The 21,453-nt window shown below is 60.6% G+C and overlaps 1 protein-coding gene across 1 annotated transcript in view; it reads right to left on the reverse strand.

Annotated features, from left to right (window-relative positions):
* Positions 1 to 8,199: 8,199 nt before the first annotated feature.
* Positions 8,200 to 21,453, reverse strand: part of GRID2IP (Grid2 interacting protein) — a gene marked incomplete at its 3' end in the record, with an annotated part of 28,636 nt that continues 15,382 nt past the window's right edge. The window contains exons 8-21 of the mRNA XM_084216522.1: positions 20,014 to 20,112; positions 18,742 to 18,836; positions 17,988 to 18,166; positions 17,486 to 17,819; positions 16,478 to 16,891; positions 15,296 to 15,383; positions 14,301 to 14,390; positions 13,292 to 13,488; positions 11,998 to 12,153; positions 11,457 to 11,543; positions 10,874 to 11,003; positions 9,231 to 9,349; positions 8,726 to 8,890; positions 8,200 to 8,271 (exon numbers count right to left, since the gene is read on the reverse strand). Coding sequence (XP_084072648.1) covers positions 8,200 to 8,271; positions 8,726 to 8,890; positions 9,231 to 9,349; positions 10,874 to 11,003; positions 11,457 to 11,543; positions 11,998 to 12,153; positions 13,292 to 13,488; positions 14,301 to 14,390; positions 15,296 to 15,383; positions 16,478 to 16,891; positions 17,486 to 17,819; positions 17,988 to 18,166; positions 18,742 to 18,836; positions 20,014 to 20,112 — 2,225 coding nt within the window. The remainder of the gene's footprint in view (positions 8,272 to 8,725; positions 8,891 to 9,230; positions 9,350 to 10,873; positions 11,004 to 11,456; positions 11,544 to 11,997; positions 12,154 to 13,291; positions 13,489 to 14,300; positions 14,391 to 15,295; positions 15,384 to 16,477; positions 16,892 to 17,485; positions 17,820 to 17,987; positions 18,167 to 18,741; positions 18,837 to 20,013; positions 20,113 to 21,453) is intronic.

Raw genomic sequence — 21,453 nt, forward strand, 5'->3', positions numbered from 1 at the left:
CCTGTGGACAAGCACAGGTGATTTATAGGACAGCAGTTCCTTCCTGGATGAACAAAACATCATTGTTAGCAATAGTTTGTACTCAGACAGCCTCTTCCTCACCAGGGCTCTCAAAACCTTGGCTAACACAGGCCTGGACACTCCCCAGGGACAGTGAGGACACGTCCCAGGCTGGGGAGAGGACAGGGACCTGCAAAGTGCCCCCTCCAGGCTGAGCTGGGAGGAAAGCAGCCCAATTCCAGGCAGAGCAGCCCCATTTTCCAGCACACCAGGGCACCCAGGGAGTTTTGGAGGTGTCTGCTCACCCAGAGCCCCACGGCGAGCACGAAGAGGAAATAGAGCACCAGCACAGCGATGTCCACGGGCTCCAGGGTCTGCTGGGGGAACACGTCCCACGAGGGGGTCACAGAGGCTGGGGGCACGCTGCTGGGCTCCATGGGCACGCCTGGGTCCAGCTGCACACACCTGGGGAAGGATGGGTGGGTGGCCAGGGAAAGCCCAGGCAGGTGGGACAGGTCTTTGAGGAGCTCAGGGTGCTGAGGTGCTGCTGCTGCCAGGGCTCTGGGGCAGGCTCCTGTCCCCATCCAGGGTCCCTCGCTGTGATGGGGAGATGCTGCCAGCTGGCTGCTGGATTTCCTGCTGGTTTTCTGACCGGTGAGAAATGGGGGCATTAGAGAGGAGGTGAAAACAGCTGGAACAGGCAGGGGGAAGGGGCAGAGCTGGGGCTGACAGCCTGGGGGGCTCAGGGTGGCAGGACTGGTCCCCATGAGGAGCTGCTGCCACAAACGTGTCCCTCACAAGGCAGCAGAGAGTGGTGGCACACGAACAGCCCCAGCAGGGCTGGCGTTTTCCTCCTTTGCCACAGCAAGAGCTCAAGCCCTGTGCAGAGCACTTGGGTCTCCTCCTGAGCCAGGGAACTGTCCCTCCCCTGCTCCTTGTCAGGAGCAGAGACTGGCAACGTGTCACCAAGGAATACAAAAAGCCATTTTCTTCTCCAGAAACACCTGACTGAGGCATGGCAGTGCTGTGGGCTTCCCAGAAGGGCTCCCTGGGGCATCCCCTGGGGCTGCCCCTGGCAGAAGGGGCAGGGTGAAGCCCAGGCAGGGAGGTTGGTCGGGTGTTTGAATTAATGCAGTTCCTTCCCGTGTCCTCCTTGCCTCAGCTCAGGCACACTTTGAGAGCAGCACGGGAGGTGGGGGGCAGCTGAGGCCACCTGGGCAGTCCCTGGCTCGGCAGTGGCCACAGTTGGTCCCCAATGAGCCCTCAGGGCTGCACAGAGCAGGTTTGGGATGTTCCTCTTACCCTGCTGAGCCGAGGAGGATTCCCCAGGAGGAGCAGTCACCAGCCTGCAGCCAGACCAGCCCCGCTGCCGCTGCACACCTGGGCCAGGTGTCTGCTGCTCCCTTCCCGCACGTCTGGCCGGGTCCTTTGGCCTCTCCTGCACTTGTCAGGGGACACTTATAGGCTGTCCCCGCCAGAAGGCTGCGGGAGGTGTGGCGGGGGCGCCGGGACACCCGGCACGGACGCTCGGATCACGAGCGGTCAGACAAGTTCTTCCTCTGAGCCGAGGGCAGCAAGGCCGGGCTGGGGCAGCCTCCCGTCCCACGGGTTCCACAACACCTCTGTCCAGGTGTGGGGCTGAGCTGGACCTGCCCTCGGCTCACCTGTGGCCTGGGGACTCGCCCAGAGCACGACTGGCCATGCTCCTGCCCCGGTGGCTGCCCAGGGGGGTGACCAGGAGAGCACAGAGGGAGGAGCTGGAGGATGGAGGAGCTGCAGGCTGAGCAGGGCCAGGGCTGCCCCGTGCCCTGCAGCACCCCTGGGCTCATCCCTTTACCAAAGGTCGGGCAATAAATAAGGAGTTCCCAGGACAGGAACCATCCCAGCGCCTGCTTCCCGCAGCTGGGAGCTGCATCCTGGCTCTGCAGCCTCCAGCGCCGGTGCCAGAGCTGGCAGGGAGCCCTGATCTGGTTGAGGGCAGCGGTGCCAGCACCAGGCTGGGACTGGGGACACTCAGCAGCCCGGCAGAGCCTTTTCCATGCTTTCTGAGCCCCTGGATCCCTGTGGATCCCAGCTCCTCCTGGCAGGGATGCGCTGATGGCCAGCGCTGCTATCTCACCTCTTTAAGGGCCAATGTGTCTTGGCCGCTGCTGAGTTTTTACTGGCACGCCTAACCTCTGACTAGGAAAGGAAAAACAGAGTTTGGTATGTCAGCCTGGGCAGCTGCTCGCCCTGCTCCACACCTCCAGCTCCCCCTGGCACCGCCGGCTCCTTCCAGCCCGGGACACCTTCCACCTCTGGCCCCGCGGGGCAGAATCCCAGAATCCCACCGACTCCCACGATCAGGGAATCTCCCGAGCTGGGAGGGACCCGCAGGGAGCGCCCGGGTCCGCCTGGGGTCACAGCGCGGCTCGGCCGGAGCTGCAGAGCCGCACACAGCGGGGACAGCGGGGCTGAGCCGGGCCGGGGCTGGCTGTCCCTCCGGAGGGGTCGGACAGGGGGACAGGGCTGCGGCCGGCTGTCCCTCCGGAGGGGTCGGACAGGGGGACAGGGCTGCGGCCGGCTGTCCCTCCGGAGGGGTCGGACAGGGGGACAGCCCCCGCCGTGCCCGGGGCACAGGCAGGGAGGGCAGATGCCCTGCAGGGACACTCCCGGGCTGCCGCAGGTGCCGCTCCGGCTCCTCCCGGGGCAGGGAAGCGCCGCGGGTTCCCAGATCCCCACTCCGCCTCGGCCCAGTGGAAATTTTGCCCGTGTTGTGAATTCAGCTCACAGCCCGCTGTCCCCCGGTGCCTGGCACAGGCGGCGGCGCTTTCCTCGCCAGAGATTGTGAGGAAGGGACACCCGTGGCATGGGAATGAAGCCGCTCAGCCGGCCCTGTATCAGCAGCGCAGCCCACGTGGCTCTCGAGGCACCGCGGCGCTCCAAATGCCTCCTCGGGGCACTTTTTAAAGCATCCCCAGCTCCATCCACCTCCTCCGGCCACCGCGGCTCGCCGGGGCCCGGAGCAGCCCGGCAGAGCCCCGAACCCGACGGAGCTCCCGACTCGAGGTAGAACTGAAAGGGAACTTACTGCGCTCAGCCGGGTCTTATTCTGCTCCCCGCGCCGGGCACCAGCAGGGCTCTGCCAACTGACAGGCAGCTTAAATATTGCCAGAGAATCGGGGTTTGCCAGCGGAGCTGTTAACAGGGTCACAAGGGATGAGAAGGAATATTTATAGTCAAAGTTAAACTAATTGACCGAAGTTACTCTTTTGGTCTCCCGTGGCTCTGGTGAGAAGTGCATTATTTTCACTATCAGGGCTCCCGGGTCAAACTCCACGGAGTGCCATTCTCTTAAGCAATCTGTGCTCTATGCAAGGCACACAGAACAATAAAAAATCAGGGCTGATGTCCTCTGGAGCTGACAGCCCGTGGCACAGGGAGGAGCTGACAGCCTGTCCTGTGTCTGTGTTTGTGCCCGAGCCTGCAGAGCGCAGGATCCGTCCGTGCGCTGGGATTTGTGGCACGCTGCTGAGGCTGGAGGTTAATCCCAGAACCGAGTCCCTCTCTGGCAACAGGCTGGAGGTTTGTCTTCTGCATCATCCCTCTGAAATCCCTGACAAACCATCAGGGCCAAAACACACGGAGTGATGCTGGAGAGGGACCTCACAGCACGGTGACCGTGGCAGGACAGCTCATAAATCCCCAGGACTGGGGTGCCCAGACCCCAGCGGCCCTACTGAGGAGCCCCTTGCTGGGCAGGTGACCCACGAGCCTGGAGGGTGGATGGAGAAGGGGCACTGTGCCCTCACAAGCCTAATCCTTGTCCCAGCCTTGAAATTACCAGCAGGGATTTTACTGCAGGTGATCCACTAAGGGCATTTGAACCTGCCAGGGGCAGGGTTAGCTGGGATATTGGGAATAAATTCTTCCCTGTGAGGGTGGGCAGGCCCTGGCACAGGCAAAGCTGTGGCTGCTCCATCCCTGGGAATGTCCAAGGCCAGGTTGGACAGGGCTTGGAGCAGCCTGGGACAGGGGAAAGTGTCCAAGGGTGAATGATCTTCAAAGTCCCTTCCAGTGCAAACTGATGATTTCATGAAAAAAACAGCGTCTGTATTTTACCTCATTGTTTCCCAGTCACAGCTCTGATCAACACAACTGTAGCTCTTTGAATCTTGCAATTGGAGATGCAGTCATTGGACCTGCTAGGATTTGGAAACCCCAAATTTTTCTGAAGGTGGATCCTCAAGAGCTGTAAATGCAGCACCAAGTGTTTTGTGCTGCCTCCCAGTCTGTGCCACCTTTTTACCCCCGACTTACCACCTTTCCAGCCTGAAGCTGGGATCCTTCTTTGTCCCTTTGGCCTCTTTCCTGGCACCTGGAGAATAATTACAGATCATGGCCCCTCAAGCCACAATCAAGGTACTTATAGGAGGTTCCCAGGTGGTTCCACTTTGCCTGGTACAAATGTGCCCAGCTGTGATCCATCCTGACTGTGCTCAAGCTCCTTTCCTCTCTGAGGTCTTTTCCCCTCTGTTTCTTGCATGAAAGAATGAAATCCCTAAATCACCTGAGGTTTGGAATGGAAGCTGGGATTTGCAGGGACACCATTTCCCGGTGTTTGTCAGAGGATGGAAGTGGCACCCATGGAGCAGGAGCAGCCAGGGCTGTGCTCCCTGCCCTGCCCTGCCCTGCCCTGCCCTGCCCTGGCTGCTGTCTGAGCTGGTGCTTCCTTTCCAAGGCCAGGCTTTCCTGTGAGGATGATCCCGCGGGCAGGGCTGACCCTGGAATCCTGTGTGAGGCTCAAAGGTGCTGGCTCTGGGCAGGAATTGCCTCGTGCCTGCAGAAGAGTTACCAGAGCCCAGGAGAGAGGGCCGTGCAGGGAATGGTGTGGGACGTGGGGAATGGGGCTGTGGGACCCCATTCCTGCTGCTTTAGGGGCTGTGGGACCCCATTCCTGCTGCTTTAGGGGCTCTGGGACACCATTCCTGCTGCTTTAGGGGCTCAGGAATGGGGCTGTGGGACACCATTCCTGCTGCTTTAGGGGCTCAGCCTGGGACACCATTCCTGCTGCTTTAGGGGCTCAGTCTAGAACACCATTCCTGCTGCTTTAGGGGCTCTGGGACACCATTCCTGCTGCTTTAGGGGCTCAGGAATGGGGCTCTGGGACCCCATTCCTGCTGCTTTAGGGGCTCTGGGACCCCATTCCTGCTGCTTTAGGGGCTCTGGGACCCCATTCCTGCTGCTTTAGGGGCTGTGGGACCCCATTCCTGCTGCTTTAGGGGCTCAGGAATGGGGCTGTGGGACACCATTCCTGCTGCTTTAGGGGCTCTGGGACCCCATTCCTGCTGCTTTAGGGGCCCAGTCTAGGACACCATTCCTGCTCCTTTATGGGGCTCTGGGACCCCATTCCTGCTGCTTTAGGGGCCCAGCCCGGCGCTGGAGCTGTGACAGCCGCGCTGGGCCGGTCCCTGGGGGCAGGAGGAGTCGGAGCACTTCAAATGGAATTTCAGGACGGGTCAGGTTGCACGGGCCCCTCGGAGGTGGCCAGATCCGCCCTCCCCGCTCCCTGGAGCGCATCTCCGGCATCCCGTGGTTTCAGTGCCTCCGGGGAAGGAGGCGGCGTGCCCAGCGAGGGACACCGTGGGTGGCTCTGCACGGAGCTGTTCCAGCCCCGGGGAGCTCCCAGGGCTCCAGCAGGCTGCTGTGAACCGGCCGAAGCCCTGCACCTGATAGGGAGCTGCTCCTGTCCGTCTGCTCCGAGCGTCACGGGAGATAAATCGCCCCGGGACATAAACTCAGCCTCAGCCAAGAATTCTTTTTCAGAGGGAAACAATTCACTGGCTCATACAGTTCACTAAATGTTTTCTTCTGAAGGCTGGAGTTAAAAATCCATACTATTTTAAGAATTTGCTGCTCATTTTGATCCCTCCAGCCTGGATGCTGTGGGGCAGGAAGATCCTTCTCCACACCAGCCCCAGCCCAGCCAGGTGAGACCCTGCAGGCGTCAGAGCCAGCATTAAAAAGTGCAGAAGGTGCAGAATCCCTCCCACCATCACCAGCAGCACTTCTGGACAGAAGACAGAGGTCTGTGCAGTCAGGAGGCAGAAGGCAGTAGCTTTATTTTAGGAATAGCACATAGGCTAGGTAGAGACTGAACTGTGAATATACATCGTCCCGTTATCAAATCATATCACCAGAAGTTCTGGCTCTTTGAAAATATTCACATAAAAATACCAAAGGGACTGGAGTTCTAACTATTTCAGAAAGTTACAACACGTAGCAAAATCTATGTACAGCATCTTCTGTCAGGACGGTTTCAAAAGAACTTCTGGTGGTTTAAATATTGGACATGTTTTTTAAAAAAAAGGGGGAAAAAAAATCAACGGAATGCAGTGTGCAACATCCAAAAGGGAAAGAGGAGCAGAGGGAGCGTGGCCCTGTCCTGGACCTCTGGGAACACAAGGCTACCCACTACCTGGCACTTAAAGCTGTATAAACGGAGAACACCTGTGAAAATATACTGCACTTTCTACAGCAGGGCTTAAAAAAATACCAAAACCCGGAGATCCGAGGGTCCTAAGGTCTCCCGTAAATAATGCACCGGTCGGTGATTGTGTCCTTGAGCGGCGGCTGCGGGACGAGCCCTTGCTCTGGCCTCGGGGGCAGGCGGGACCTACGCGGCGCTGGCTGCGGGCTCCGCGGGGGGATGCGGGAGCGGCTGGGGCAGGGGGGACACAGGGCGGGGCAGGAGGGACCCGGGAGGGGCAGGAGGGACACGGGGGGGGGGCAGGAGGGACACGGGAGGGGCTTTGCACGGAGAGGATGCTCACAAAGCGTGGAGAGCTCGAGAGCCCCCGCAGGCGCATGCAGTGGCCGTGGAACGCTGTCCCTCCATGCCGGGGCACAACAGGGGGATCCGGGCAGCTGAGAGACAGCCGGGGCACGGGGGGAGAGGGACGGGCACGGCCGGAGGGGGGTGCACACATCGGGAGGGGGGTGTGCACATCGGGAGGTGGCCGTGGACACTTCTGGAGTTCCCTGGGATATCCCCCATGAAAACTGCTCCTACACTAAAGGGGCTCCCGAGTCGTGGAATCATTGAGATTGGAAAAGCCCTCTAAGGCCACCCAGTCCAGCTGCTTCCCCTGCTCTGCCAGAGCCACCCCTAGCCCGAGCACAGTCCCCAGGTGCCACATGCACACGGCATTTGAACCCCTCCAGACTGCAGTGGGGGGGATGCCCTGCTCCCCCCTGCCCTGCCGTGCCCCGGAGCAGCCCCTGGGCTGCACAGCACTCCTGCTGCTCTCCAGGCTCTCGGGGATTCTGTGCTTTCCAAGGAGGCACCAGAATGCTCAGGGCTGTCAGCTGGCGAGTTGCAATAACCTCGTGCTGATGGTGTTACGCTCTTGGGAGGGTTTCAAGGCCTGTCAGCCTCTGGCACAGCTCTGTGCAGAGCGGAGGGCCAGGAAGGACCCGTGAGCTGGAAGGATCAGACCGGATCCGTCCTCGGGACCACAGGGATGTGCCAGAAGGGTTCTGCGAGGTCCTACTGCTTTCCATTGCCACTGGCTGCCAGGAGAAGGGAACTGAATCTTCTGGGCCACCTCCAGGGCTCTCTGCTCCACTGTTCCCCTCTGGGCAGGTGCAGCTCCAGCCCCCCGTGCTCTGCCCCAGGGCAGAGGGGCTCGGAGAGGGACTGGACAGGACTCAGCAGCATCCTCAGGGTCCCAGAGGAGCTGGAGGTGGCTGCCCTCCTGCTCATCCCCCCGCTCCCCTCCCTGCTGAGCTGCTCTGGCTGCCCAGGGGCTCTGTGGCCGGGCTCTCCCCCAGCCCAGGGCTGCCTGGGCAGAGCCCCCAGGCTCAGGCAGTGCCCGTGGGGCTGTGGGGAAGGTTTCCAGCAGCTGCTGGGGCCAGTCACAGGTGTTTGAGAAAGGTGGGACAACGGGTTTTACCAGATGGACACAAAACCCCGGGCTCAGGGAACCCCTGGAAGTGGAGGGTGCTAAGGGAGCTCTGGCAGGAACAGTGCAGGGTTTATCTTCGTGTCACCCTCGGTCACCTGCAGCGCCTTCTCAGCGTCCACCTGCCCCGGCCCCTCTGTCCGTGACCCTGCTGGGTGGCAGCAGGTGGCAGCAGCGTATTTACAACCAGACTGGACAGGAGCAAATTGCACTTTGTTGGCAAGGAATTGTTGCACCTCGGGGTGGCTGCGGGCCGTCACCAGGCCAGGGGAGAGGTCATCCTGGGGCTGCGCTGGCTCTCGCCCACCTGCACGTCGCTGAGAGCCCGCTGTGGGACACAAAGGGCACGGCTGAGTGGGGCTGCTGTGGCAGGAGGAGGTTCAGGGTACTGGCACAGGGTCCCCGGAGCAGCTGTGGCTGCCCCTGGATCCCTGGCAGTGCCCCAGGCCAGGCTGGACAGGGCTGGAGCAGCCTGGGGCAGGGGAAGGTGTCCCTGCCATGGCAGGGGGTGGAATATGGGGGGATCATTAGGGTCCTTTCCAACCCAAGCCATTCCAGGACTCCATATCACTCTCCCCTGGGGCTTGTGCTTGAGGCCTCCCTCAGTGTCCCACCCTGGCCAGCTGATTTGTGTGTTAGAAAAATTGCACCTTGTCAGCATCCGAAAAGTTGCCTCTCCCTCAGGTATGGCTGCTCACAAAGCCCACCCCAGTCACACACAATGACACACCTCACTGACACCTCACAGCAGATACCTGCTGCCTTGGAAAGGCTCCACTCACCTCAAACTTGCTCATGAATTCTGCAAAAATGCCAAAGAAGGCTTCAGAAGTGGTCATCTTTGAGTCCTCCCCGAAGAAGGACAGCACCTTGCTGAACTCCTCCATGGCCTTGTGCTGCAGGTCGTCCAGGGAGCGCATGGCAGGCTGGGCACTCTCCAGGAAGGACTGCAGGACTTGGCTTAAGGACAAAGAGCTGCTCCACGGCTCTGGCAGGGACCCCAACCCCTTATCAATCTCTTATCAGATGGCTGGGCTCCAGCCCAGCTGGCACCAGGCACACGTGGAGGTGCTGGCAGGCTCAGCTGTCCCTGTCAGCACAGCTCCCAAGGACAGATGTGCCAGCACGTTCCCTGGGGCCGTGCCACACAGGGACACCCCAAACCTGCCCCAGGCTGGCTGGGAGCGGGGGCAGCTCCCAGCAGTGCCAGGCAGTGCCAGGCACAGCTCCCTTTGCAGGAGCCCCCTGGGGCACTCCGAGCGGGGTTCCCCTCGCACAGAAGGATACAGTCATGACAATGGCAAACCTGTCCTCGGCCGTGGCGGGCATGCTGTGACACGCCTTCTGGATGTCACTCACCGTGCTGTGCAGGTCCTTCAGGTCGGCTGTCAGGGTCCTCTGGTTCACTGCAGGGGGACAGCGGGGTCGGCGGGGCTGGGACACGTGGGGCTGGGACACGCGGGGCTGGGACACGCAGGGCTGGCTCTGCTCCCGCGGCACAGCGAGGTGAGCAGCGTGGGCCAGGGGCAGTTGTTGCCCTGATTTTTTAAGATTTTCCAAGCCTTCTGATGTTTACATTCTTGTAGCAAACCTTCTCACACACTTTCTGTAAATAACTCATTGTTTTGCATTCTTTTATGGAGGAATAGAAATTTGATGGACTGTAGGTTTGTCCAGTGTCATTGGAGAGGTGGCACTGTCACCCTCCAACCCACTGTCACTTTTGGAAATCTATAAATGTTGGAGTCAGAAAATAAACATTCCCTTTTCTTCACCTTGAGAGCAACAGTGTGTGCTCGTGTTCTTCTGTGTCCTACAGTGACAGTCAGTCTGTCTGTCCACGCTGCTCTGCGCCCATGTCCTGCTGTCCAGGCAGGGTGGACAGACAGACAGTCCTGCTGGGACCAGCAGGTCACCAGGAGCTCTTGGTGCTCACACCCAGAGCAGCCAGGAGAGTCCAAACATGGCAAGGACAGGGAGCACGCAGGGCTCGTGGTGATGGACACCCAGAGGGACACAGGACACCAGGACAGGGGGGACACAGTGCCAGGAGCTTGGGCAGCTGGGAGCCTCCAGTGATGGGAGGGTTATTCGAGAGTTAGGCCAGATACAAATTCCAGCTGGGAAAGCTCCAGGTACAGACCTTCCTCCAGTGGAAATTTACAGCTCCAGGCTGGAGTTTGCTCCTCTATTTACCCACCATAGCACTAATTCCCAAGGGAATTGCTCACAAACAGCAGGGGATGCTGTGCAAGGGGAATGCAGCTCGTGCTTGGTAGAGGTTCAGTGCATCATTTAAAATCACAGATTGTGGAATCATTTAGGTTGGGAAAGCCCTCCAAGGTCATCCAGTCCGACTGTGTCCCCAGCTCTGCCAAAGCCACTACTAACCCAAGCACTGTCCCCAAGTGCCACCTCCACAGGGCTGTTCATGGGTTTTCATTGCTGAAAACTGCACTAGAGGGTCCTTATTCAAGGTGACCCAGCTGTGGCTGAACTGAGACCCCTCCCCGAGGTCCTGCAGCACAGGTGGCCGTGGCAGTGCAGTGCCAGCACCTGCAGCAGCACCTGCACACCTGGCTGGAGGCTGGGGCACATCATCTCCTGGCACTTCCACTTCCTCTGCCTCCCCTGCGCCTCCAAGATGCCTCTGAACTTGGGAATCACGGTCTCAGGGCAGAAGGGAGCCCCAGGACAGGGGACAGAGCCCTGCCCAGGCACTGCCACCTGCAGCAGCGTGGGATGGGTGACACCTCACTGTCACTGAGCTGGCCCTTCCTCAGGCTCTCCTCCTGCTCAGGACCTTTCCTCACCTGCTCAGGCTCCCATCCTGCCCCTGCCAGGCCGTGCAGCTCCTGGCTGAGCCCGGGCTCACACCCAGCCCCGAGGCAGTGCAAGGACACAGGGCCTGCAGCTCATCTGTCCTTTACCTTTGGCAGCGAGCGGCACCGTGGGAAGGTCCTTGGCAAAGCCCAGGAGCTCTGGGAAGTGTTGGCTGAGGGATTTGGCAAGAATGTGCAGGAAGGTGGATTTCCCATCGACGGTTTTGGTCGTGTTCAGCTGCAGCAAAGCAGAACAAGTGAGGATTCCCCAGCAGAGGGAGCGGGGCTCACACACAGACTGGGGTGGGCTGCTCTGGCTCAGCCCCTCTGCCCGGGGTTAAACTGCACATTTAATGTCAGCACACATGTAATGTTCACAGATTAGAGCTGTGCAGATGCCCCTCCTGCAGGGGAGGGCTGTCCCCTGTCCCCACCCCTCTGGAGTCCCCCTGCAGCCCCGGTGGGGTGAGCCCCTCTCCCACCCACACCTGGGCCCTGGCCAGCCTGAGGTGGGCAGGATTCCCACCAGGAGCACCAGAGGCACAGCAGAGCCTCTCTGGAGTCCCCCTGTGCATCACCCAGCCCCCTGCACCCTCCCTGGCCCCCGGGGTCTCCCTTGAGAGCAGCTCTGTGGGCACAAGGAGCTCCCAGCTCAGTGTGCCCTGCCCCAGGAGCCAGCTGCTCTCCTCACCTCGGTGAGGAAGTTGATTTTGAAGCCTGTTGTTTTGCTGGTCTTGGGCTGCCCGTTGTTCAGGTAGTTTCCCATGGCCAGCACGAACTGCAAACAGGAAAGCAGGGGACGAGGGGCTGCTCACCTCCTGCCCCTGTGTCCTCCCAGCTCCTGGGACTCTGAATCCTGCTCCCCACCCATTAATGTGCAGATAAACACTGTCCCCATGGATTTAAGGAACTGGTGGGGGGTCACTGGCCAGGAGGAGTGACCTGAGGAGTGAAACTGAGGAGTTCCATCACCCATCTGCAAATGTCTCTGAGCACACGGCGACCTCATTTGTCCCGCTCGCCTTTTTTTTAAAGCAAACCCAAATGAATTAACAGCAATTTGGGACAGCTCATCTGAGGAGGGTCACAGAGGACCTGCAGTGGAATTTGTTCTCTCTTTGCCAGGCACAGCCCATCCCAGGACCCCAAAAACGCCTCCTCAAGGGGAAGGGCAGTGTGGGGGTGCACAGGGACCAGTGGTGACCGTCACAAGGAGAAGGGACCGCTCTGACCTCCAGGATCTTTGCCAGCTTCTTGCTGCTTTTCAGCTCCAGGGAGGCCTTGCAAATGCACTCATAGCTGGCTTTGATCTCCTCGGTCTTCTCCTGCAGGGTGGTCTTGAAGTGCAGGCTGCGCAGGCGGATCTTGTACTCGGGCACCGACAGCATCTGGGCAAAGGAGGGCAGGGTCACCATGGGCAGGGTCACCATGGGCAATGCCACTGTCTGCAGGGTCACCATGGGCAGGGTCACCATGGGCAGGGCCACCATGGGCAGGGCCACCGTCTGCAGTGCAGGGTCACCATCTGCAGTGCAGTGCCACCATCTGCAGTGCCACCATCTGCAGTGCAGTGCCACCATCTGCAGTGCCACCATCTGCAGTGCCACACCCCCCCCGCACGGGGCCTCTGCTGCCCTGGGCATGCTGCAGGAGCTACAGGTGGCACAAGGAGTGGCTGGGCAGGTGTGCTGCCACGGGATGGGCACTTCCACACCAACACCCACGGGTGACTTTGTCAGTCAATCCGAGCTGGGCAAAGCCACTGTCACCAGGAAGCAAACATGGTGGTGGCTCTGCAGCTCCAAACCAGCCCCTGGGAGCTGGCAGAGCCCTCAGGCATCAACTGAGCGTCACCCCCACAGTCCCAGTGCCACCAGCCCCAGGTGTGAGTGTGCTGCTGGCAGGGGCAGGCACACACAGCCCCAGGTGTGAGTGAGTGTGCTGCTGGCAGGGACAGGCACACACAGCCCCAGGTGTGAGTGAGCGTGCTGCTGGCAGGACAGGCACACACAGCCCCAGGTGCTGCTGGCAGGACAGGCACACACAGCCCCAGGTGCTGCTGGCAGGACAGGCACACACAGCCCCAGGTGTGAGTGTGCTGCTGGCAGGGACAGGCACACACAGCCCCAGGTGTGAGTGAGTGTGCTGCTGGCAGGGACAGGCACACACAGCCCCAGGTGTGAGTGTGCTGCTGGCAGGGACAGGCACACACAGCCCCAGGTGTGAGTGAGTGTGCTGCTGGCAGGGACAGGCACACACAGCCCCAGGTGTGAGTGAGTGTGCTGCTGGCAGAGACAGGCACACACAGCCCCAGGTGCTGCTGGCAGGGACAGGCACACACAGCCCCAGGTGTGAGTGTGCTGCTGGCAGGACAGGCACACACAGCCCCAGGTGTGAGTGTGCTGCTGGCAGGACAGGCACACACAGCCCCAGGTGCTGCTGGCAGGACAGGCACACACAGCCCCAGGTGCTGCTGACAGGACAGGCACACACAGCCCCTCCCAGAGCACGGCCCTGCCAGGGCACCTGCAGCACGAACTGGTCGGGCTCGCTCAGCTTGCCGGGGCTCTCCTTGTAGCTCTGGAAGCGCTGCACCTCCTCCCCGTCCGGGGCGTAGAGCAGCAGCTGCTTGATGTGGGACGGCTCCAGGCGATCCGTCTCCATCGTCATCAGGATCTGCCGCAGCTCCACGTGCGACAGCTTCAGGTGGGCGATCAGGATGGCTGCGGAGGGAGGCACAGCGCTGTCACTGGGGGGAAGGAGGGGACACCGGGGGTGTGGCAGTGCTGGGGACACACAGCCCGGCAGGGACAGGGGGACACACCGCCCGGCAGGGACAGGGGGACACACTGCCCGGCAGGGACAGGGGGACACACTGCCCGGTAGGACCGGGACAGGAGCGGGACATCAACGTCCCCACGGAGTGAGACCCGTGCAGGTGCCCGGGCAGGCACAGCCCTGGCACAGTGAGGGCTGTCCCCTCCCTGGGACCCTGCAGGGACTGCGTGGGGACCCACGGGTGGCTCTGGTCCTGCAGCCCCCCAGGGCACCACGTGCACCTCACCCACAGCCCCGGCTGGGCTGCCCCGGGACTGACCCTGCTCCCACACCCCCAGGGCCGGGGGGGATCCCTGGCAGGGTCCCACCAAGCCCTCCCACCCTCCTTCCAACCAGAAACACATCCTGGAGAGGCAGCACTGCCCCTCCAGCCCTGCTCCCTCCCCAGGACCACCAGGCACATCCCATCTCCATCCTTCCGCAGAAAGTTCCCTCCTTGCCCAAAAGTTCCCTCCTTGCCCAAAAGTTCCCTCCTTGCCCAAAAGTTCCCTCCTTGCCCAAAAGTTCCCTCCTTGCCCAAAAGTTCCCTCCTTGCCCTGCCCGGGCTGTGCAGCCTGGGGCAGCTCTGGGCTGCAGGAAGAGTCCAGTCCATCCCAGCTGAGCTGTGCCCGCAGGATTGAGCTCGTGGTCCTTCCCTTTACCTTTCCAGTTCTCTACATCCCACCTGTGGGCCCCTTTTGGGGGTACCTTCACTTACATGTGTTGTAGGCCTTTTTGTGGGACAAAATTTCAACCACGTCTTTCTTTTTAAAGTTTTCAGGCATGAGAGTTGGCTCTGGAAGAGAAACTGAAAGATTTAATCGTGGGTAAGGACAGGCTCAGGCGGCTCCAGCGGGAAGAAAAGTGTCCTGCAAACAGTGAAACCATGAATGAGAGGGAGGAGGACGGATGCTTTGCACACAGCAATGGCTCCAGGAATCCTTGAATTCTGCGATTCAAAGATCTCCCCAATGGAGGACTCAGCTGGAGCTGAAAAAGGTAAAAGGAGAGGTGAAACACAGAAAAAATCCCAGACATCCTACCAACAGTGTCCCCTGAGATGAGTCCCATTTCATCCCACTGCCAGCTGGGCACCCTGGCCCTGGCAGGAGAGCTCAGACATCCCACTTGCTTCACTGGAATGCCTCCCACAGCACCACCACCACTCCACACCCCAGCCTGGACCCCACCCTGGGCTTGTGGCACCCAGAAACTCCTCAGGGTGAGGATCCCTGGGGGGCTGTGGGACACCCCAGCTGAAGAGCGATGGGAGCTGCCCAGGCACAGAGCTCCAGAGCCATCCCAGCTCCCGGGGGACATCCACTGATTATTTGCATAAAGAGTGAATGCTGCTGGTGATGATTTCTTTGGACACAGGAATGTTTTCATGGCTTTTTCAGCATTTCCAGAGTTCTCAGGCACTGGAGCTGCAATCGGTGGAAGCCTCAAGCTGGGTTTCAGTGCCCAGTGAAATGTGGAGAGACAATAGATCATGGCAGCAGAGATAATTAAGGGAGATAATGAAACCATGTCCACCTTAATGATCCACTGTGCCACCAGCCACAAAATCCTGAGGATGAACAAACCATGCCACGGGTGATGTCACAGACAGACACTGCCGTGCTGCCCATCGAGCCCCAGCTCCTCCCAGTCCCTCCCAGCTGGCACCAGTCTCTGCTGGTCCCAGGACCTGTTCTGGGGCTCAGTACTTACTCGTGGGCTTCTGAGTCCCAAAGTGCAGCTCCAGGTCGAGGTATTTGACCATGTCACTCAGCTTGTCGTAATCCGAGTCTTCCCCGAGCTGTGGGGAGGAGGAGTCAGGAGCCGTGCTGGCACGGGGACAGCCCCACAGTGCCACCTGTGCTGGCACATTCCCTGTCCCCACGCTCTGTGTCCCCAGAAGAAGCCAGGACAGGTTGGTGGCACCCTCCTGTGCCTGGCGGCTCAGCCACTGCCCTGCAGATTCCCTCAGCTCCTGACACAGCTGAAATCCCACAGAGCACCTCTGTTTTCATTGCTTCTTGCAATGGCATGGCCTTGAATGTGGCATGTCCTGAACACCAGGAGAGACCAGAGGCTGGGAGTTAAACCCCGGCAAGGGACAGGATCCACCTCGGAGTTCTGCACCACGTCATGGCCACGGTGCCAAAGGACTGTCCTGCCTTGTCTCACCCCTCACCTCTGCTGTCCCCTCCACTGTCCTGCCTTCTGGGGGCTCTCCCATCACTCTGCTCCACCCATCCCCGTCCTTTCCCACCGAACCCCCCCACAGCTGCAGAACACATCTGGAGGCAGCTCCTGGCTGTGGCAACGCCTCAGGGCAGGGAAGTGCTCCCCAGGATGCTGCAGACAGAATCAGCAGCTCAGAGGCTTCCCAAGGCCTCTCCCCAGCCCAGCAGTTTGGTCCAAACAGCCGAAGGATGCGCGGGAGCCCTGCAGAGCCTCAGCACAGCTCACTGTTCGGACCCCCTGTACCTGCCCCCAGTTCCCTCTCCCAGGCTGTAGCCATGATATTTTCTGAAAAATCCTTTCCTTAGGTTTTTTTCTCCTGAGAAGCTGAGAGGCCTCAGGAACAAAATGTAAACATTGATTATCTGCTGCTGTGAAGTGCAACAAGTGGATCTGTGATTGGTCTCGTGTGGTTGTTTCTAATTAACGGCCAATCACAGTCCAGCTGTCCAGACTGTCTCGGTCAGTCACAAGCTTTTGTTATCATTCCATTCTTCTCCTTTGCTTGCAAGCCTTCTGATGAAATCCTTTCTTCTATTCTTTTAGTATAGTTTTAATATAATATATATCATAAAACAATAAATCCGCCTTCTGAACATGGAGTCAAGGTTCTCATCTCTTCCCTCGTCCTGAAACCCCCGCGAACAGCCCCGCGCCGGGCCATACCTGCCCCCAGATGGTGCCCTCCGAGTTCTCCACCTGCTCCCAGCGCAGCCTCTTGACGCTCATGTGGTTGGAGTCGCTGCGGCGGTGCAGCAGCCCGCGGTGCAGGGCGGGGGCGCAGGGCACGGGCGGCGGCGGCGGCGGCGGGGGCGGCGGCGGCACCGGGTGCAGGTGGCTCACCAGGGACTTGGGGGCGGCGGCCACGCCGCCCTTGGTGGCCTCGGCCTTGGCGGGGCCGCCCTGGGGGTCGTGGAACTGCAGGGGGGGCGGCGGGGGCGGGGGGCTGAGCGGAGGAGGGGGGATGTGGTCCGAGAGCGTGGAGTAGGTCAGGGAGCTGCCCTCGTCGCTGCTGCTGATGTACTCGCTGCTGCTGACATCGTTGGTGACGTAGCTGCCCTGGTCATCCTGGAAACTCATCTGGGGGGCGCACAGAGCAGAGGCTGAAGGTGGCACCTCATCCTCCAGCCAGCATCCTCCATCCTCCTCCTCCACCAACATCCTCCATCCTCCTCATCCTCCAGCCAGCATCCTCCATCCTCCTCATCCTTCATCCCCATCGTCCATCCTCCACCCACATCCTCCATCCTCCTCATCCTCCACCCGCCATCCTCCATCTTCCTTGTCCTCCACCCACCATCCTCCATCCTCATTGTCCTCCACCCACATCCTCCACCCTCCTCATCCTCCACCCAACATACTCCATCCTCCACCCAACACACTCCATCCTTCTTATCCTCCACCCACCACCCTACATCCTCCTCATCCTCCACCCTACATCCTCCATCCTCGTCATCCTCCACCCACATCCATCCCTCCATCCATCCCTCCATCCATCCATCCATCCATCCATCCATCCATCCATCCATCCATCCATCCATCCATCCATCCCCACTCTGTCCTGCCCCTCCTGCCACCTGCAGAGCCCAGGACGTATCCCCTGAGGCCTCACATGGGCGTCTCCGTGCCCAGGACCCCGCAGCCGGCGCTCTGCCGAGCCCGTGCCGCGCTCACCTCCTCGTAGTCATTCTCGGGGGTGAGGAACTCATCCACGATGGTGACCCGGTGTCCCAGCTGCTCGCTGAGGGCGTCCAGGAAGCGGTCGGTGTCGCGGCTGCGCGGGGGCCGGGAGAAGGTGAAGAGCTTCTTCCGTCGCGACAGCGGCGAGTACTGGCGGTGCTTGGGCGAGGGGGCCGGGCTGCTGTCCAGGCTGACGTAGGGGTTGGACTCGGTGCTGCACGGCGAGGCCACGCTGCTGTGCAGCCGGTAGTAGCAGGGCTGGCTCGCCAGCTCGCTCGGCCACGCCAGCCCCGGCTTGCGGCCACCTGCGGGACAGAGCCCGGGAGAGCTGTGTGGGTGTCCCGCAGCCCCTGGGCAAGGGGGAAAGGAGAGGGAGAGGGGATCTTGCCAGGTGTGCTCCCACGGGATGCACCATCCCACACACAGCACTGCCCTCTGCAGAGCCAGCCCCGCGCATCCATCGCTACTGCCTTGTGAAATGGCACCAAGGGGACACTGCCTTGTCCCCCACCCGCCTGGCCAGCGCCACCCCGTGCCCTGAGGTCCCCCGGAGGTACCTGCAGCGTGTGGCAGCTCGGGGGCGGGGGGTGATGTCCTGTGCAGGGCGGTGTTGCCCCCCTTGCCAGCAAAGCCCCCGATCAGGCGGTTCTCCAGCTCTGCGTACACAGCTGACATCTGGGGGAGGACACAGAGCTGCTGCCATGGCCAGGGCCTGCGGAGCCCCAGAGACCTGCCATGTCCTGGGGACAGGACAGTCCCCACAGACCTGGCTGCCCAGAGCTGCTGGGGCTGCCCCTGGATTCCTGGCAGTGTCCCAGGCCAGGCTGGACAGTGGGGTTGGGAGCAGCCTGGGACAGGGGAAGGTGTCCCTGCCATGGCAGGGGTGGCCCTGGATGGGCTTTGAGGTCCCTTCCAACTTCCTTTCTGGGACTCTCTGGCCCACCAGTGCCCATCTCTTACTCTATAAAGGGGGGCTTCACCCCAGCCCAGGCTGCTCCACCCTGTCTGAGCCCCCCCAGGAACCTCTCACTGACGAGGCTGCAGGATGACACTGGCAGACATCAGCCTCATTAAAGGTGACTAATTGCCCAGGGAGCTGACCTCAGAGAGGGGCAGGGACACCCTCAGCCCCTGGAGGTGTTCACCCACAGACACACCATTCCCTCCTTCCTTCCAGACTCCCTCCCGTGGGCACACCACCCCACACCCGTGGGCAGGGCCCTGCAGAGCTGCCCCCTGCCCCAGCACACCATTTTGGGGTTGGGTGTCTCCGGGAGGGACGTGCCATCTCCTGCCTGTCTCTCTCCAGGGATCAGGCGAACGGGGACCTCCACGGTGTCACTGCCTGCAGGAGGGAGAGACAAACCCGTCACTGCTCTGGCTGTGCCCCAGCCCCACAGCCCCGACCCACACGGGGCCCCTGACTCCTGCTGGGACCCAGAGTGCCCTCCCTGCCCCAGCTCCCAGCTCTGGGGGTCCCGAGGGAGCAGTGCAGGGTGGGTTGGAGGTCAGCAGACAGTTCCAAGCTGCTCTGCTCTTCCCTCGGGGCAGCTGAGGACAGGGCTGCTCCCCACAGCTGGCCAACATCTGCCCAGACACAGCTCCCCTGCAGCACACACAGCTGTCGGCTGCTCTCCGGGCTCTAATCCCCACCAGAAGAGCTCCTGGGAGCCAGGTCAGAGGATCTTCTTCCCCTGGGGAGTGTCTCAGAGCCCCCTGCCAGCTGAAGGACACCACATGGCCAGGAGGTCCTCAGGGAGATCGGGGGGAGGTTATGGTCAGGAGCACGGGTCAAGGGCCCTTTGGCATCAGCCAGGGCAGTGGGAACAGGCAGGGCTGTGTGCCCTGAAGGGAGGAGGGCTGGTGCCGCCAGTGGGGCTTGTCAGAGTCTCAGAGTGCCCCTGAACCATGATCTCCCTCCTCGCACAGATTTCACAAGTGTGGTTTTCCCTGTTAATTGGATGGACTCTGAGAATGCTCAAAGGGAAGCCATAAATTTTGCCCCCAGAAGGGGAGGGGGGCCCAGACCAGCAGGAGCAGTTCACAGCTGAGTAATGGAAATAACATTCAGCCTTATGATCAAGTGGCCTCTCATTGAATTGGTTCTTTCATTATGGAATTGGTGTCCATGGATGTGGCACTCAGTGCTCTGGGCTGGGTGACAAGGTGGGGATCAGTCACAGGTTGGACTCGATAATCTTGGAGGGCTTTTCCAACCTCAGTGATTCTGTCATTCTATAACTCTGTGATTCCATTTCAGAAAACATGGATTTCCAGCCTATGCCTCACTGCTGGCTCTACTCTGACCTCCCTCCACCGTTGCCTCCATCTTTTCTCATCGTTCACACTTAGGAATAGGTCAGGAATTTGTCTTGGGGCAGAGCAGGACACAGCAGGAACAACCCCCAGGTCCTGGCCCCACTCCCCCACCTGCTGCCCCCTCCTCAGGACAGGGAATCCAGCCCCTCTCACCCACCTGCTGCCCCCTCCTCAGGACAGGGAATCCAGCCCCTCTCACCCACCTGCTGCCCCCTCCTCAGGGCGGGGGGTCCTGAGGCTGCCCCGGCACAGGGAGGCCCCTCGGACGGAGCTGCGGTACCGATCCTCAGCCTCTGCCTCGGCTGCAGAGGAAACACCTCTGTGAGGCACAGCCAGACCCACAGCTCCCACTGCTCCTCCCCACCCTGCACAGGCACCCCCAGAGCCCCCCAGGGCTCCCCAGGGCCACGGAACCCACAGCCATTCCCAGGCAGGTGTTGGCCCCAAGCCCTGGAGCCGAGCAGGTTCCAGGTGCTCCTGCCAGCACAGGGCAGGGGTGGATGCTCAGGGATGGGACATCCAGCCCCTTTTTGCAGCAGGATTGGCATCCACCAGCTCACGGCCCACATGGAACTCCAGCCCTGTGCTGGGCTGGTCCAGTAAACCCTTCCTGCCCCCAAGGGAAAAGAAGGAAGAGGGGCCAGCCCTGGAATGCTGCCTGCAAGGAGCACATGGCCCATGCATTGTCCATGTGCAGCCCGGAGTGGCAGCTCAGGGTGGCTCGCAGGATGGAGCATCCATCCCTGAGGTACCAGCAGAGCAGCACTGGGACAGGGGAGATCTCCCAGTTTGGAAGCCCAGGGGAAGGACCAGCCCAAATCCGGAGATCTCTGGCCATGGTGCTGTCAGGCACAGACACAGAACAGACCAGAACAACCAGAACTGCTCATGCTCAGGGACTGCCCCGTTCACTGAGACACTGAGAGGAGCCAGGGACCAGGAACAGCAGCCCTGGACAGGGAGCTCTGCTCCTGTGCTTCCCTGCTCCCCTGGCTGGGGATTCCTGCTCTGCATTCCTGGAATGCAGCTGTGACCTTCCCGCTAATTGCAGGCCATGAATCCCTGGGAATCCACAGCCCTCGGCTGAGCTGTGACCCTGCACACACGAAGCAGAGGTGGCTGAGTGCAAATCCAGTGAGCAGATGCAGGGTGCATGGAGCACAGGATCCCATGCACAGCAGGGAGGGTTTGCACCAGGACTTGGAGCTGTTCTGTGTCCTGCTAAAGTCACTGTGTTGCTCCAAAAGCCTTTCCTCAAACAACACTTCTTTTACCTTTGCTGAGTCTAAAATTAACACATCTGTGTGAGCAGCTGAGAATAGGATAATTGGAAGCAATTAAGAGTGCAAACGCACAGATCGGGACATTTCACTTCAAGGCTGCTCTCCCCAGTGCACTGCCGGCTTTGTGCTGCCACACAACCCGGTGAGGGTGATGGTGAGGGTGACAGGGACAAGGGGGATCACCACCTCTGTGTCTTCTTGGGAGAGCAGCAGCACCTCTTCCAACAGGGATGTTTCTGTGACATCCCAAGGGACGCCGTGTCACCCTTATTTCACCTCTCTGATCTGAATGCTGCCCTTACACCAGCTGTTCCCTTCCTGGCCTTCCTCACCTCTAACCACCTGGGCAGCCTCCAAAAG

This window comes from Fringilla coelebs, assembly GCF_963513975.1.
Source record: "Fringilla coelebs genome assembly, chromosome: 16".
Lineage (NCBI taxonomy): Eukaryota > Metazoa > Chordata > Aves > Passeriformes > Fringillidae > Fringilla > Fringilla coelebs.